We start from the raw sequence: 14,052 nt of genomic DNA, 5'->3' as shown, positions 1-14,052 counted from the left end.
TAACAGCCTAGAGGAAAAAAAAAAGTATCAATCAATCAGCTCTGAGTGGGGGACAGAGCCGCACTCTCCGTCCGCCCCCACCTCCCATGACGAAACACTCAGTGCGATTCCCTTCCACCCGCTTGGGTTCGCTGACCCTGTCCCCGTTTCTCTCCCCAGCCTCCTGGTGGATCATGAACAATAACTAGCCCTGGGCAGCGCTTTCCGGGACGCAGCCAGCATGTGGAAGGACGCAGCGCCCTCGGCACAGCCGCCGCCTCCTTCGCTTGCCTTCATCGCCTCTGCCTTCCCGTCTCTGTCCAACGCAGCGCTCCCCTCCCGCGCTCCGAGGGGCTGCCTGCCCATCCAGGCCTTGCCCAGCGTCCCTGGCCGTGTTTGACCCTTTGGCTCTTTTCATGTGATTTGTTTATCCCCCCCCCCGCCATCACCGCCAAGAGAGTCCCCGTGTTGCCCACTGCTCGGTCGTTCTGGTGCTCCTCTTGGCCCTGCACAAGGGGAGGGCACCCGGTGCACCGGGTGCTGGGCGCATGGCCCAGCCTGGCTGGCGCGGCGGGGCGCTGCGCAGGGAGCAGGCTGCCGGCCGGCCTGGCCGAGGGGCCACGCGTACACAGACCGCGTTCAGGGAGCTCGGCCAGGCCCTTCTGGGAGCAGTGGTCCTGCCAGAACTGGGCAGGAAGGTGTCTAGGCGGGGCTCAAATCCAGTCCCGTGTCTGCATGAGTAAAATGAGGCGCAGCCCCGCTGGCAGCATCCTTTAGGCCTTGAGCGGCTCAGTGCGGCGCGGTGATGCTCGCCCGCTCGCTGGCCCGGCGGCAGGACCCGACGCTGCCCAGAGTGAGGCCGAGATGAACTCGGGGCGGGGGGGCAGATCCTGCTGGGACAGGTCTCCCCGTCCCACTGCCTCCTCTCACGGCTGGAGAGGGCCGCGAGAGCCGGCAGGCCGCGAGGCTGCGCGCTGGCTCGTAGCGGGCAGCAGCAGAGCTGCAGCCGCGGGGCCTTTGCCTCGGGGGCGGCTGCCAGAGGGCTGCGAGCTGCGGGCCCACTGCTTTCCTTGGGCTTCCCAAACCTCTCCAGCGCCGCAGCCCTCCGACACCCGCTTTGGCACAGCCCCTCCATGCAGAGCTGGCAGAGCCGACCCGGCGCTCCTCGTCCTCCCGGCGCTGCGGGCTGGGGCTCGGCGGCATGCCGGGACGGGGCCGCGCCTGGGGAGAGGTGGCATCGCTGGGTGGCTTTGGCCAGCGGTGGCCTCGCTCTGCTCTGCCAGCCTGGCCACCAGAGCCCCCCACCCCGGGTGAGGGCTCGCTGGCGGCCAGCCTTGTAGCTTGGGTGAGCACGGCTCCGCTGCCGGTCCGGCGGGCTCCCGGTGGCGCCCCGCCGCGGTAAAGAGCCACCGAGACCGGCCGGGCTGGGAGAGCCGTCGGGAGCAGGGCCAGCGAGCGCGTTTCTAGACAGGAGGGCCGAGTCCGCCCCGCGCGCCTGCTGCTTTCTGGCTTTGTGTTGCGCGCTGCCCCGCGGCCGGGCACCCCGAGGCGCGCGTCCCCGAATAAACCGCTGCACAGCTGCCGGCTCGAGTGACGGCGCGCCTTTGGGCCGGGGGGCTCAGGGCGGCGCGGCTTTCCGAGGCGGCGGCCGGCTGCCCCCCCCCGCACCGGCCCTGCCGCCCCGTGGTAGCAGCGTCCGCCTGCCGCGGGGCTGAGCACGGGTGCAATGAGCGGGGCCAGGGCTGAAGCCTGCCCTCTCCGTCCAGCCACGGTCGCTCCCCGGGAGCCGGGTGTGCGTGGCTAATGGCTCCTTGGCGTCACCGCTCGGCTACAGCCCCGTGAAGCAGAATTAGGCTGCCGCCTCCTTAAGCGGCGGCAGTTCGGTGCAGCCTCCGGGCCCGGGCTGCGCCGGAGCCGCTCTCCGCCTGGGCACGAACAGCAGCAAGCGATGAGTCCAGCAAACCCCTTTGCCCGCAGCGGAGCAAGCCCTGCCGGTTGCTCCTTGTGCCCACCCGGGATTTCTCTGGAGGGGAGGCAGATGCACGGCCCCCGGCCCCACGCGGGGCTCAGGATGCCCCTCGGCCCTGCAAAGCCAGGCAGGAGCCCCCGGCCGGCGCTGGGCACCGCGGAGGGCACGGCGGGGCTGGGTGAGAGCGGGAGACACCTGCAAGCACATAAATTCTTCCTGGCATGGAAAGAAAAACAAACCAACCAAATTTCCGTTGCCCCGACCAGCTGCTTGTCACCCACCAGGCTGCCTGCAGCACCCTCTTCGCGTGGCAGGGTACTCGTGACACCTGTGCTCAGCTCAACCCCAGCGAGGCCCAGCAAGGCTGCCACAGGCTTTAGGCTCTGCCCAAACCCGCTTGGGGCACGCGTGTCACGCCAGCGTCCCCCAAAGCACCAGCAGCCCCACAGGCAAAGGGGGGGGACCTGGCGCTAAGCTAACCGGGGGGTTTTGGGGGCAGCCAAGGGCCCACGTTACCGCTCCGCCAGGCTCTGCAGGGGCCCGAGGGCGGCGGCTGGTGCCCGCGGCGGTCAGCGGGGACCTCGTGCCTGAGCGAGGGCTGCCCAGCAGGCAGATTTTTGGGGGGGGGGCCTTGCCCTGGACAGCCTGGTGCTGCGGGAGGAGCCGCTGCGAGAGGGGCCAGCACAGCCGCCTCGCCCGAGGCCCGGCGGCGGCCGGCCGGCCGGGGCGGTTGGCGGCCAGCCGGGAGCTGCCGAGCCCGGCGGGAGGCCCGGGCAGGGCTGGGTCCCCCTCGCGCCGCCGCGGCACGGCCCCCTCCCTCGCTTTCCCTTTCGTGGTGGCGTCAGCGAGCCCCCGACACCCCCCCCGCTCCCGTTTTGCACGGACGCGGCAGCGAAGCGGCGCCCCGGGGCGGCCCGGCCCCGGCCCCTCGCCCAGAGCCGCGGCGAGGGAGCGCGCGCAGGCCCCGCAAACGGCCAACGGGGCCTGAGACTGGGACCAGCCGTGCCCCTGGCAGAGGCCTCTCCTGCTTCCGGGCCCGGCTCCGGTTTGGGCGCGCGATGCATGAGCCCAGCGGCGCTAGCCCAGCGGGGGGATGAACCAGCCGCCGGCTCCCAGGGCCGCCCGGGCGGCAGCGGGGCGGCGGCAGCGTTGGGACACGCGACTGCGGAGCGAGCCGGCGGCGGGGCCCTCTCTCGTGCCAGGCCCGGGCTCTGCCCGGGGGCGAAGAGCGCTCGCCCGGGGGGGCGACGCCACCGGCTGCGCCTTCCGCGCTCCAGGGCCTCCCCGCCGCAGGGGAAACCAGCGGCTGCCGCCAACAACAGCGTATTTCGGCCCTGACTTTAGGATTTCTTTTAAATGAGCGAATCGAGCGCTTGCAGAGGCCCCGAGACTGCAACGCTCGGCCTGGGCAAAGGCAAACGCGGGCGGCCGACCCCGGCCACGGCCCTCCCGCTAACCGCCCACGCTGCTTGGGCGATGTGGGGGCCCCCGGGGCTGGCGAGATGCTCTCCCGCATCGCCTCGCGCCCGTCGCCCTCCGGGGATGCTCCCGCCCTGCGAGCCGCCCGCGCCACCAGCACCGCCCGCTGCCGGTTCTTCCATGCACAGAGAGAGACCCCTTGCGATGTGGGATGCAAAGCGTAGGACATCTTCAAAAAGAAACATGTGTGGATACCAACCAAAATAAAACCATGCTAAAAACATCCGAGTACCTGACCGAACGCCGAGCCCGGGTGCTTCGGCGGGCTCTCCGCGGGGACAGCGGGGCCGGGAGCGCCCCGCGGCAGCGGACACGCGGCCTCCGTCTCCCCGCGCTGCCGTTCGCCAAGACGCGGCAACGGCGCGGCAGCGCTCCCGCAGAAACCCCTCCGGCTGCCCGAGCACGACACCTCCGCTCTACTCCTCTCACGAAAGTAGGAGCTGGGAGTTTGTACGATGAATATAGTCTTTTTATTGACTACTTTGAGTAGAACAAACTAAATACATCTGTAACAGTTTGGGTTCCTTTATACAGTACATTAAATAAGTTATGCACAGGAATGAAGTAACGAATTCCTATTACAGAATTAAATGTCAAAAAAAAAAAAGAAGAAAACTCAATCCAACAAGTCTTCCCTTATCAGAATTTCACATTTATCATTCCATATTAAAAAGAAAAAAGAAAAAAAAAGAAAAGGAAAAAGCAATCATTCTAATCATGACTGTTAGTATCTCATTCATTTACATTGGGGTTAATTTTAATACACAAGTTGCATGAAAATTATGGAAGACGATCTATTTACAAGCAATTTCTTTCAGCGCCGCTTGTTCTTTTTGCCTCCCATCGTGCAGCAGTTGGCCACAGATCACCCCCCGTACCATGGCAGGGATGTAGTTAATCCTTGGGACACCGTAACCAGATGTTATTTATCCGAGGCAATGCCGAATCTGCACATGTCCCATTTTTGCAGGCGGCCCTTCAACCCGGTAGCTCCAGGGCGAGGAGCGCCGCGGAGGACCAAGGCGCCTGCTGCTCCTCTCTGCATCTCCTCGGCCCTCCTTGACGCTGGGTCCTTGTGAATGCTGCGAGCAAGACCGCAATGGTTTCTAAGATTTGCAGCAGAGGTATGGAAAAAGCCAATTCCCAGGACTTTTCCAACAACTTCAGAGCAACCAGGCCAGAGGAGGGGCTGCTGCGGATTGGGGCTGCCTCGGTCTGGCCTCGGGGAAACATCCCTGGCAGGGCAACCTCTCCCGCAGGCCTCCGGCTGCAGGTCAGGGTGACTTGGGTGCTGCAGTTTTTCCAGATTCGGGGTTTCTGCAACATACTGGCTCCCTTAACCCCAGCTAACACGAGCCCAGGAGCGGGAGAGACCTTAGGGCTGCAGCAGGTCTTTGCGCCCGCCGCTGCCCCTGGGCAATGCCGCTGGCGGACACAGGGTGCCCCAGCCGTGCTGGGAGCTCTCTCTTGCAGGGCAAAAGAGAGATGATCCTACTTGCCACTTCAGAGCTTTCTCGAAAACCAGGAGACTTTGTGGCTTTTTTTTTTTTTTTTGGAAAAAAAACTTTGCAGGCATGGCAATTGCCCACTTTATTCCATGGCTGCAGCTTCCACAACATCTTTTCTTATGGAACAAAGCTGGTTCAGTGGGTAACTTGTTTATCCCTGGGCATACCAATGACAGCCGGCAGACAGCTACACCGCTGCAAACTCAATGAGTTCATTCATTACATCTCTATTATTCGCCTCCAATTGAAAAAGTGATCAAAAATAATTTGGGAATTACTTGCCTCATTGGGCTCCAACCCAGCAATCACAAAAAACAGTCATGGAAACACAGCTTTGCTGAATAGATGGTTTTCTAGATCCCATTTGTGCACAGCATGTGAAATCAGTGTGAATCCCAAGAGGGCACGCTCTGATTCCTCCCATTAGCTGGGCCTCCAACAGCCTCTGAAGGGAGTTTTAAAATGAAGTGTTTGAGATAAGCCCTGCTGTGCTCCCTGCACGCTGAAATAGCTCTTCTATGGGTCAGTGTTGATTATGTATTTTGGACTACATTAAAACATTCCTTTAATGCCAAAGCGGAGGCTATTTGAGAGATTAGCCTCCTTGGGTTGACTGCGGTAACCCAGCTAGACCGCTCCCTGCGAACTGTCATTTTTGAGATGGGTTTCAAATGCTGGATGAGGTGGTGTTGGCTGCTTTGCAGCACAGGCAGTGTTGCTCGCAGAGGGCTGCGCTTCTCTGCATAAAACATGCAGTGACAACGAAGCTGAGATAAGCACGTTATCCATCAGAGCAGCCCTCCAGTAACCCCACGAGGGTTGGGGGTTCCAGAACTGACATAGGATACAAAGTCCTGAATTTTTTAATAGTTTGGCCAACATGCTTGGAGAGAATATATAAATAATCCATCGCAATAGTGTGAAGATCTTTGTGGTTAAAAACAACGCCAGTAACTCTCAAATCAACAACTTCCATGCAGTGAAAAAATGCTTTCTGCATAGCAAAATAACGGTACCCAGCTGGAAAGGGCAATAACTGCCCACCAAGAATCCAGATTTGGTCTGCACATTTTCATTCAGCAATGAGAGCAAAGGTCCTACCCAGAATGACAAGCAATTGCCTGTCCAGTTAGAGGAAGGGATTAAAAACCGGCCATCTAAAAGTGACCATCCGTACTTCCCTGGTACTGACATTTGGTTTCGACCTGTCCTCGGCAGACAAATTCTCTCCTCAGTCTCCGCAATCTGTCAGCCAATACCAGCCTCAGGCAGGAGAAGAGAAGCAGGCTCAGCTATCCCCAAGCAGCTACGTATTTGTCATTGCACTAGAGAATGAGATGCTCTTGCTGGGAAATCAGCTCCGGTCTGTTCACAGCAACAAAGAGTCAGCACAGATGCGTGAGAAACTGCTGTCTGGGAGGAAGGAAAAATAGATGCATATTATGGAAGAAAGGTAGCTGAACGAGGGGGCTGTTTAGACAGCCCAGGAGAGAGGAGCGTGAACATGTTTCACTCTTCAGTACAAGGCCCCCTATCTGGGCATTGCTTGCTTGGCATCTCCTGCATGCCCCGGGAGTGCTTGCCATGAAGTCCCGGTCCCGCGGAGGGGGAGCCCAGCATCCTCGACGTCCCAGTGGCGCTCTCTGGTATGACCCTTCAAGGAGACTGGTACGGAGGCCCCTCAGGCAAGGCCGGCACAAGGTCTTTATGAACCATGAAAACAAGGCAGGATGAGATGGAAAACCCTCAGTGTCGGTGCTTTCAGAGGAGGCAGTGTAGATTTGTCAAACGTGTAAAGTGATATGAGTTCCTGTGGGCTTTTTTCGGCTTAAAAAACAGGAAAATTAACGTGAAACAAAACTTTCCCTTTAGAGTCCGTTTGTATCTATTGCTGTCACAGATGCTGGGGTAGAGGATCGAGAGGTTGTTGCCGAAGTCTTCTCGAGGGCTGGGCTCGGTACCCCGTCGATGGTCTTGGCGGCAGCTGCTGCCGATCGCCCGGTGGGCAGAGCCAGGGGCTTGGTCTGGCTGTGCAGGCTTTGGCCGCAGATTCGGTGGTGCCTCTCCCAGTCCTTGTGCTGGCAGAAAGAGCCGCAGTACCGGGCGATGTTGCAGCCGCTGCACGTCTCGCTGGCCTTGCGACCGCAGTTCCAGCAGCTCTGAAAGACGGAAGACGCTGCACGTTAAAACGTGTTTAGTTTCCTGAGCCGTAGGATGGCGCTCCCTCAACAGCTGGGGAGGGGACTGTGCTTCCCCCCTCCGCCCCAAATTAGTCATATTAAAATGACCAATCTATGAATTCCTGCTATTTCACAGCTTTTGCCAAAGGTACTGACCCTGCTTCTCTGCTCTGCCCGAAATAGCCTGCCAAACTGCACTGGTCACATCCTCTCCAGTAGATCCACCCAAATGCATACAGGAAACAGCAGGCAAGGAATGAAAAACACACTGCAGATGCTGCTCCTCGGCCTTTTTATTTCCTGTTTTAAGAAGCTCTATTTTGGTATCACTCCCAGCCAAGTGCTCTCCACGGGGATTACACCACGCTGCACAGGCACCATTTGCTTCGCACCCTGCTTAGCTGCACAAGAGGTTGGAACAGGCTAATTTGGAAAAGAAAAAGCTCATTTGAAAGCCTCCCGGCCAGCTGGAACCGCTGCCAGAGCGTGGGCTTCAATCTGGAAGATGAGCAAAGCCTCTCTGGACTCCAGGAGACGTGTCAGCTGGTGGGCTTACAGCGCGCGACGGGTTCGTCATGAGCGCGAGGGCAGGAGGCCAAAGCCGGGAGCTGTGGCTGCAGCTGGTCCGAGGAGGGGAGCGAGAGGATTAGCTTTCCTGCAGCTGGACTCGTGCATTAGCAAACGCATACTGGGAAAGCAAGCTCAGCTGTGAAAAAGCAGCCTCCGCCAGAGTCCGCATGCCTCTCTCTAATCCTGCCCAACAGGGCACATTTCACTGGCCTCCGCTTCTGCGAGCACAAGCAAAACGCTGCTCGAGCAGGCAAGGGGCCTCGCGCGAGGCGTCCCGTGGCAGGCAGCCCTCTTGCGGGCAAGAGCCGCAAGCTCCGCGCTCCCAGGAGCGCGTCCGCCCGCTGCTGCACCGGGAGCCGCTCGCTCCCAACAATAATTTCCTGGCTTGTAGCAAACAGCCAACGCGAGCCGGCTGGGAGCGAAACGCTCTAGGGCCAGCATACACCAGAGCCTCCTCTAATCTGCCGGGAGAAGCAGGACTCAAAAGCCCAGAGAAGCCTGCAGCAGCTCTCGAAAAACTGGGTCACTGCCTTACAGCTGTTTACACTGCTGTCTAAACCAGTGTTTTTAAACCCTATTTCAAAGATTACAAGGCATGCCAGAATCCGTGACAGCTCCCAATGCGGCTTTTAGAGAAAAACACCAGTGCCAGAGTGCCGGAGCTATAGCAGGAGCACGTTCCCGGCGGGGCGCTCCGCTGCCCCCGAGGCCCCAGGCTGCACGGCTCTCGCCAGCCCTCCGGAGCTGTGCTCGGGGACAGACAGGAGACAAGGCAGGAAGACGCTTCTCTGGTATTCCCCCAAAGCAAAACCATTGCTTATCTCATCTCTTCCGTGGCCGCCTAAGCAGTTCCTCCCATCACGTGTTTACTGACTGCTACATTCTTCCTTCAGCGATTTAATTGGGAAGTAATAAGCTCTATACATACTTTTCTGACAAAGATCTCATATTTACATTGTTTTTGTGACGTGAAAGCAACCCCCGCACCAGAGCTGGGCACACCATACCATCAAACCATACATAGGAGGCTGGGCTAGCTTTTCCCAGAGCTTCCCCCGTACTGAATCCAGGGTGCCCAGACCAGCACAGGGCATGGAAATCCTGGGGAGGGGCGGGGGGATGGACCTGCTGCCCACACAGTCACGGATGGCATTAACTTCCCATTCCCATCAAATTTTCGCTTGGGAGAAACAGAGGCAAAGCCCAAAGCATGTGTGTGGAGAAATTAAAAAAAAAAAAAAAAGAACTCCAAAAACAAGAAGAAAACCCTACCCATGGCTGGGACATTGTAGCGTGACAGTGCGTGGGAACCATGAGAAGGAATTAACCAAGCAATTCTCCTTGCTCAGCAGAGCTAAGACTTCCAAAGGTTAATGGAATGAGTTTCTAGTTAAAGAACAGTGAAGATAATTAACGACTGTGAGGTGGAAAGAAATTCTGCAAGAGACACCTACTCATCAAGTGTTTCTTGCTTCAACAAACTAAACGTCATCTGTTCTTTTTAAAACATGCAAATGTCTCATTAGGTGTTACTAGACTTTCTGTACTGCAGGGACAACGATCCCACACAGAAGTTTGACATTAATCTCCTAATGGCTGAGGTACTGGCAGGTTTTATGGGACCTGAGCAGCAAGAAAACTGCAAAGGCTGTTTCTGGAGAGCAGTTAACCACACGTTAACCGGGGCGCGTTATTTTGTGAGCCAGCAAAACTGCAGTGTCCAAGATGATATCCAGCATGCTGGTCTGCACAGACACGGGGTATGACACAGACCATCAAAGAACGAGTGGTGCAATTCTGAAGTCACCTGCAATCTAATTATTATCCTGCTCTGTTTTAAAGCCCACAATCAGCAATTTGCTTTCTAAACAGACAGATTTCTGAGAAAAAGAGCGCTGTATTCCACTGGTATCAGTTTCTTATTGTTTTTGCACCTCCCTAAAGCTGAATAAGTTGCACTGAGTCCAGCTAACAGTGCCCAGGGACGCCTTCACACAGCTCTTCTGCATACACAAGGGTGCCCAACAGACACCCTTCCGTCAGGGAAACATTTAGGCCAATTCCCTGCCAATGAAATCAAGAGCAAAAGCTGTCTTTAATGGTATTAACGAGTCCTTTAAAGTACTGTTTAAAGAGAGACTTTTAGAAGGAAAATGGGATATGGGACCTACAGGCACTGCGTGGCTGGTAGGCAGGACCTACAGATATCGTGTGCCTTCAAAACTCCCTCCTTGGGCATTCCCCACCACTCTCCCACCCGCCCGGCGGCTGTGGCTGGTCCCTGGCATCTTACCTCCGTAGACTCCTCCTGCTCGTTTATCACTAAGAATGCATCCTCAGTCGCTTGGCGCTTTGCGTCCGCAATGGTCTGCTCCATCCGCGCCCTCTCAGAGGCGATCATCTCGAATGCCTTCTGCTCGGCCTCTGCCACAGCTTTCTGCACCTCAGACATGGCCTGACGCTTCACCTCGTTCACAGCTTCTTCTGGAAGGAAACAACGGCTTCACCAGCCGGCCTTCGGAGCACAGCGAGCCTCAGAGAGCCGCTGGGCTGGACGCATGGCCGAGACGTTGGGATACGGCGCCCTGCGTCGCCTGCTAGCTGGGAGAGCCCCCACAGGAGGGCCGCGGAGGAAGGACCCAGGCCGCTTCAGCGTCAGGAGCACCCCACCCCCCTGGCAACTCTGGCCACTGGGAATGGGGCCGGCTTTCCAACTCCCCCCAGCGCAGGCTGCATGCCCGTTGCGCGCTACCACAGGAGAAGGGTGAGAACAGGCCCCAGGAAAGGCTCAGAAACTGCTGGACTGAAGGTCTCAAGACACTACAGACCTCCGACTAGTTTAACGCGAGAGCGATCCTCAGTGGGTTTTGTTCCCCGGCTGAATTACTCCACATCTGTGCTGCAAATGACAGCTGGGTGCCCAGTCAGGCTCGCTCGCACGCGCCAGGACACATCCCCACGCTTGCTTTCCAAGGCGCGACACTCCCGGCGCCTGCGCGCTTCCATCATCCACAGCAGGCAAGCGCCTTGTGTGGGCACACGGACTAACAGCCCGTGGGAGGTGCAGCCTGTTGGAAAACCCAGGCCAGGTGTTGGTAGCGAACCAAGCCAGATGTGCACGTTCTGGGGCTTTCAGCAGCTGGACTTTTCCAGTTTCTGTGGAGCAATCTGCAGCATCTGTGTTTACCTCAAACGGTTTGGTAGAGTCACTCGCCAAGGTTGCTAACAAACACTTACTTACCAGCTTTTTTCCATATCTCTTCAGTGACATAGCCTGCTCCTGACCTGCTGCTGAACTCCCGCAAGGAATCTGTTGGAATAAGCGATACACGGAAAGGTTGGCAAAGTCTCGTCTCACCTGCCAGCTTTCTGGGAAACAGCCGCCCATCGGCACCCTGGAAGGCTGGGGAAAAGCCTACACAGTATTGTTGCGTCCAGCCAAGACATCAGCTGGACAGGGTAGGGTTAACCGGCTAAAACCCAAAGCAAAGCATTCCTACGGTTAAGGCCAGTCATCAAACACCTAGATAATAAATGTCAACATTTAATTAGTGCCCTGCATAATTTATCACACTGTATAAGCCATTTCTATCTCCTGGCACTTTATAACAGGCAATACTTATAAATACATGCCATCAAACATCTGCACTGTCCAGTGACTTTGAACATCAGTCTATACTAAGAGTAGTTTACATTAAACACAGCACTTTCCATTCCGGGGGCAATTCAAAGACTTACCCTGACGGACAAACTGTACTGCAAGATCTCTTACCGTTGGGGTGTATGCATTCCCGAGTTCCCATAAACCTCCCAAGAGCTAATATGACAGATGGGGACAGTCACTTGAGGATCTCAACACAGCATACAGTCGCACAGGAAAGTTTTTCAGAAGCTTAGTGCTGTCTTTTGTCCCTATCCCTTTTTAATACTTCAAAATAACTCTCCGAAGGGTCAGATGACATCGGCCAAACAAAAATTAAACCATGGCAAAGGGTAACGGGAGAATAAAAACACTTCGTAAAGGTCCCGAGGTTCTTCAAGTTCGTAACAGGCTATGGTACACCCGGAAAAGCTTCTTGACATTTAACCACACCTTCTGTCAACAGCACCACAATTCAAAAAATTAGCATTAGGTCCCACAAGGGGAGAAAACATCAACCAAGATCCTTATTAAAAACAACAACAACAAAGGTCACCTATAACATCTTGGGGTTGTAAGTACATCAGCCATGATATACACGTCTATTAAGGAGCTAAAAGCCAGCTGTGATCATCAGGTCCTTAATTGACTACCAGCCACAGTGTGGCCCCCTCCAAGCGCTCTTGCCTTATGGCTGGAGCCATGGCCACGTTGTTTCTCTCTCGCCTCTGCCACCCCTCTCCCTGCTCTCAGACTCGGCATGCTTTTTGTGCCCTCCAGGCCTTTTCCCAGCTCTGAAATGGTTTTAAGAGAATCCCTCAAGCCATTTCAGAATTTACTCTTCTTTTAATTGAAAATTCATTTACCGTCTTTTGGGAAAACTTTAAAAATCAGTGACAACTTCAGCTCCTAAATTTAGAGCTCTGTGATATTCTCAAAGCAAGGCAAAGGCTAATCTAGGAACAGAATGATTGTTCACAAGTTATTCTTCCTCCCATTTGCTCACTTGCTGCCACGTCAAAGTTTCAATGCACCCAGTCCAACCTGCTGCTTCTGTGAAGCAGCTGTGGAATGACTGAAGTCAAACCCTGAGAGTAAAATAGGAATTAAGGCAGCAAACAAGAAACACTGATTAACGTGTCTTACTTGAATTCCTTTTGCCTGTGTATTTTTTATTGTTTTCCTAAGAAATACTCATTCTCACTGTCTGGGAACTTGTTCCACTGCAGCTAAATCTGGCTTGGACCCTAAAACCAATGGTTCTTTCTGACATGCAGGAACATTCACTCTCTTTATTCAGCATACAGACAACAAGCAGAACATACATCAAATCGAGAGTTTTAGTTTGGATGTTTTTATTACTGTTAGAAAACATTTTCTATCAGTAAACTTTAGAAGCATTTTCTAACTGTTAGAATACTTTTTCATTACTGAATGATCAGGATTGTTCTTAGCATTTGATTTGTAGCAGACTGTTTTGGATGGAAATCAGAATTAAATCCAAATGCATAAAATTAAGGTTTCAAACTTGTTTTCGTAGTGAGTCAAAACCCCCTGCATACTGGAGGGGAAAAACACTCAGTTTTAATCAAGTTAAATTGACTTATGAAACTATTCATTATTCAAATTATAGGTGGTAGTAGCTCTTATGCTTAGACCATTCATCAATATTCTTGGCATTAGCAGGTCTCACCATTTACCATCCTTTAGACAGAATAGAAGGGGAAGAGGGGTGAAATCAAGAACATTTCTTGTTTTTTCACCTCCCTGCTGGCTTCTCAGCTTTGAATGAACTGATCCTTGAGCTGAACTCGCTGACTCAACTGACCTGAGGACGATACTCTCTTGGCACCTGCAGAAGAAGCTGCTGCTGCCAAAAGGTGCTTTCACACTCCAGCGAACGTTGGTTCCAGGAGCTTACCCAGGAACTTTCACCAGCTCAATGATCCAATTCAAAGCTTTGAAAACAGTCATGCACCGCTTGAGTATTTCATTTATATCGTAATTTGAATATATCAAACCTAGCATACCTAGTATAGCTTTGTCATAACTAAACATCTACTTTAAAGGGTTTATTTTTCATGAAAAAACGTCTATTACCCAGCCTGCCTGTAAACCTTGACATCTTGTAGCACTCCCACCAAAACTAGTGGAAGTGAGGAGCACCTGAGTCAACCAGGCGACAGCATGGCACGCTCCTGCACAGCCCGGCACGCTCCCTCTCTTACCGCTGCTGATGGAGTCAGAGCTGCTGGGACTGTGCTGCCTGGAGATGAGCTCGCTCCCTGCCTTCCTCGTGTCCGCAGTCTCGCTGCACCGCCTCTTCCAGTAGTTGAGCTCCTCCCGATCGGCCTCCTGACAGCGCCGCAGAACAGCCATGGAGCGCCTGGTTTTCTCCACCATCTCCATGATGCAGTTCAGCGCCTGCGGGGAAGGACACGTTCTCAGTCTTGGTTAAACTGCCTGTTCAGGAGGTCGTCTCCTGAATTTCTCATGGGAGGTACCATCAAGACTGTCCTGGTAAGATAAAACAAAAGGTCGTTTCACAGTAACAGCATCTGTGCGTGATATTTCGGATGAAGCGCTATTCAAGCAGGTATTGTAGTGCCACCCTCGTGACTGCCGTTGGGATCAGCCCTCCGGAGATGCGCAGGGAGCCCTGCTATAACCGCAGTGCACAATCCCACCCCTCCATCGCAGCCATCAGAAAGCTCACGGAGGGGTAAA

At 55.2% G+C, this 14,052-nt stretch overlaps 2 protein-coding genes across 12 annotated transcripts in view; one reads left to right on the top strand and one right to left on the bottom strand.

Annotated features, from left to right (window-relative positions):
- The window catches only part of NECAB3 (N-terminal EF-hand calcium binding protein 3), a 55,504-nt gene extending 53,942 nt beyond the window's left edge, over nt 1-1,562 (top strand). The window contains exon 13 of the mRNA XM_068912774.1: nt 160-1,562. Coding sequence (XP_068768875.1) covers nt 160-188 — 29 coding nt within the window. The 3' untranslated portion in view covers nt 189-1,562. The remainder of the gene's footprint in view (nt 1-159) is intronic.
- A 2,312-nt stretch (nt 1,563-3,874) lies between these two features.
- CBFA2T2 (CBFA2/RUNX1 partner transcriptional co-repressor 2) overlaps nt 3,875-14,052 on the bottom strand; it is a 74,944-nt gene continuing 64,766 nt past the window's right edge. For 8 of the 11 annotated variants that reach the window (XM_068912769.1, XM_068912765.1, XM_068912768.1 and 5 more), the window contains 4 exons: nt 13,554-13,749; nt 10,927-10,995; nt 9,979-10,169; nt 3,875-7,094 (listed from right to left, as the gene is read on the bottom strand). In XM_068912769.1, the coding sequence (XP_068768870.1) occupies nt 6,804-7,094; nt 9,979-10,169; nt 10,927-10,995; nt 13,554-13,749 (747 nt within the window). In that variant the 3' untranslated portion in view covers nt 3,875-6,803. The remainder of the gene's footprint in view (nt 7,095-9,978; nt 10,170-10,926; nt 10,996-13,553; nt 13,750-14,052) is intronic. The other 3 variants (XM_068912767.1, XM_068912763.1, XM_068912773.1) reach the window with 1 other exon arrangement.

Source organism: Struthio camelus, chromosome 18 (assembly GCF_040807025.1).
Source record: "Struthio camelus isolate bStrCam1 chromosome 18, bStrCam1.hap1, whole genome shotgun sequence".
In the NCBI taxonomy this organism is placed as follows: Eukaryota; Metazoa; Chordata; class Aves; order Struthioniformes; family Struthionidae; genus Struthio; species Struthio camelus.
The sequence above is the reverse complement of the archived record's forward strand: the minus strand, read 5'-3'. Positions and strand labels throughout refer to the sequence as shown.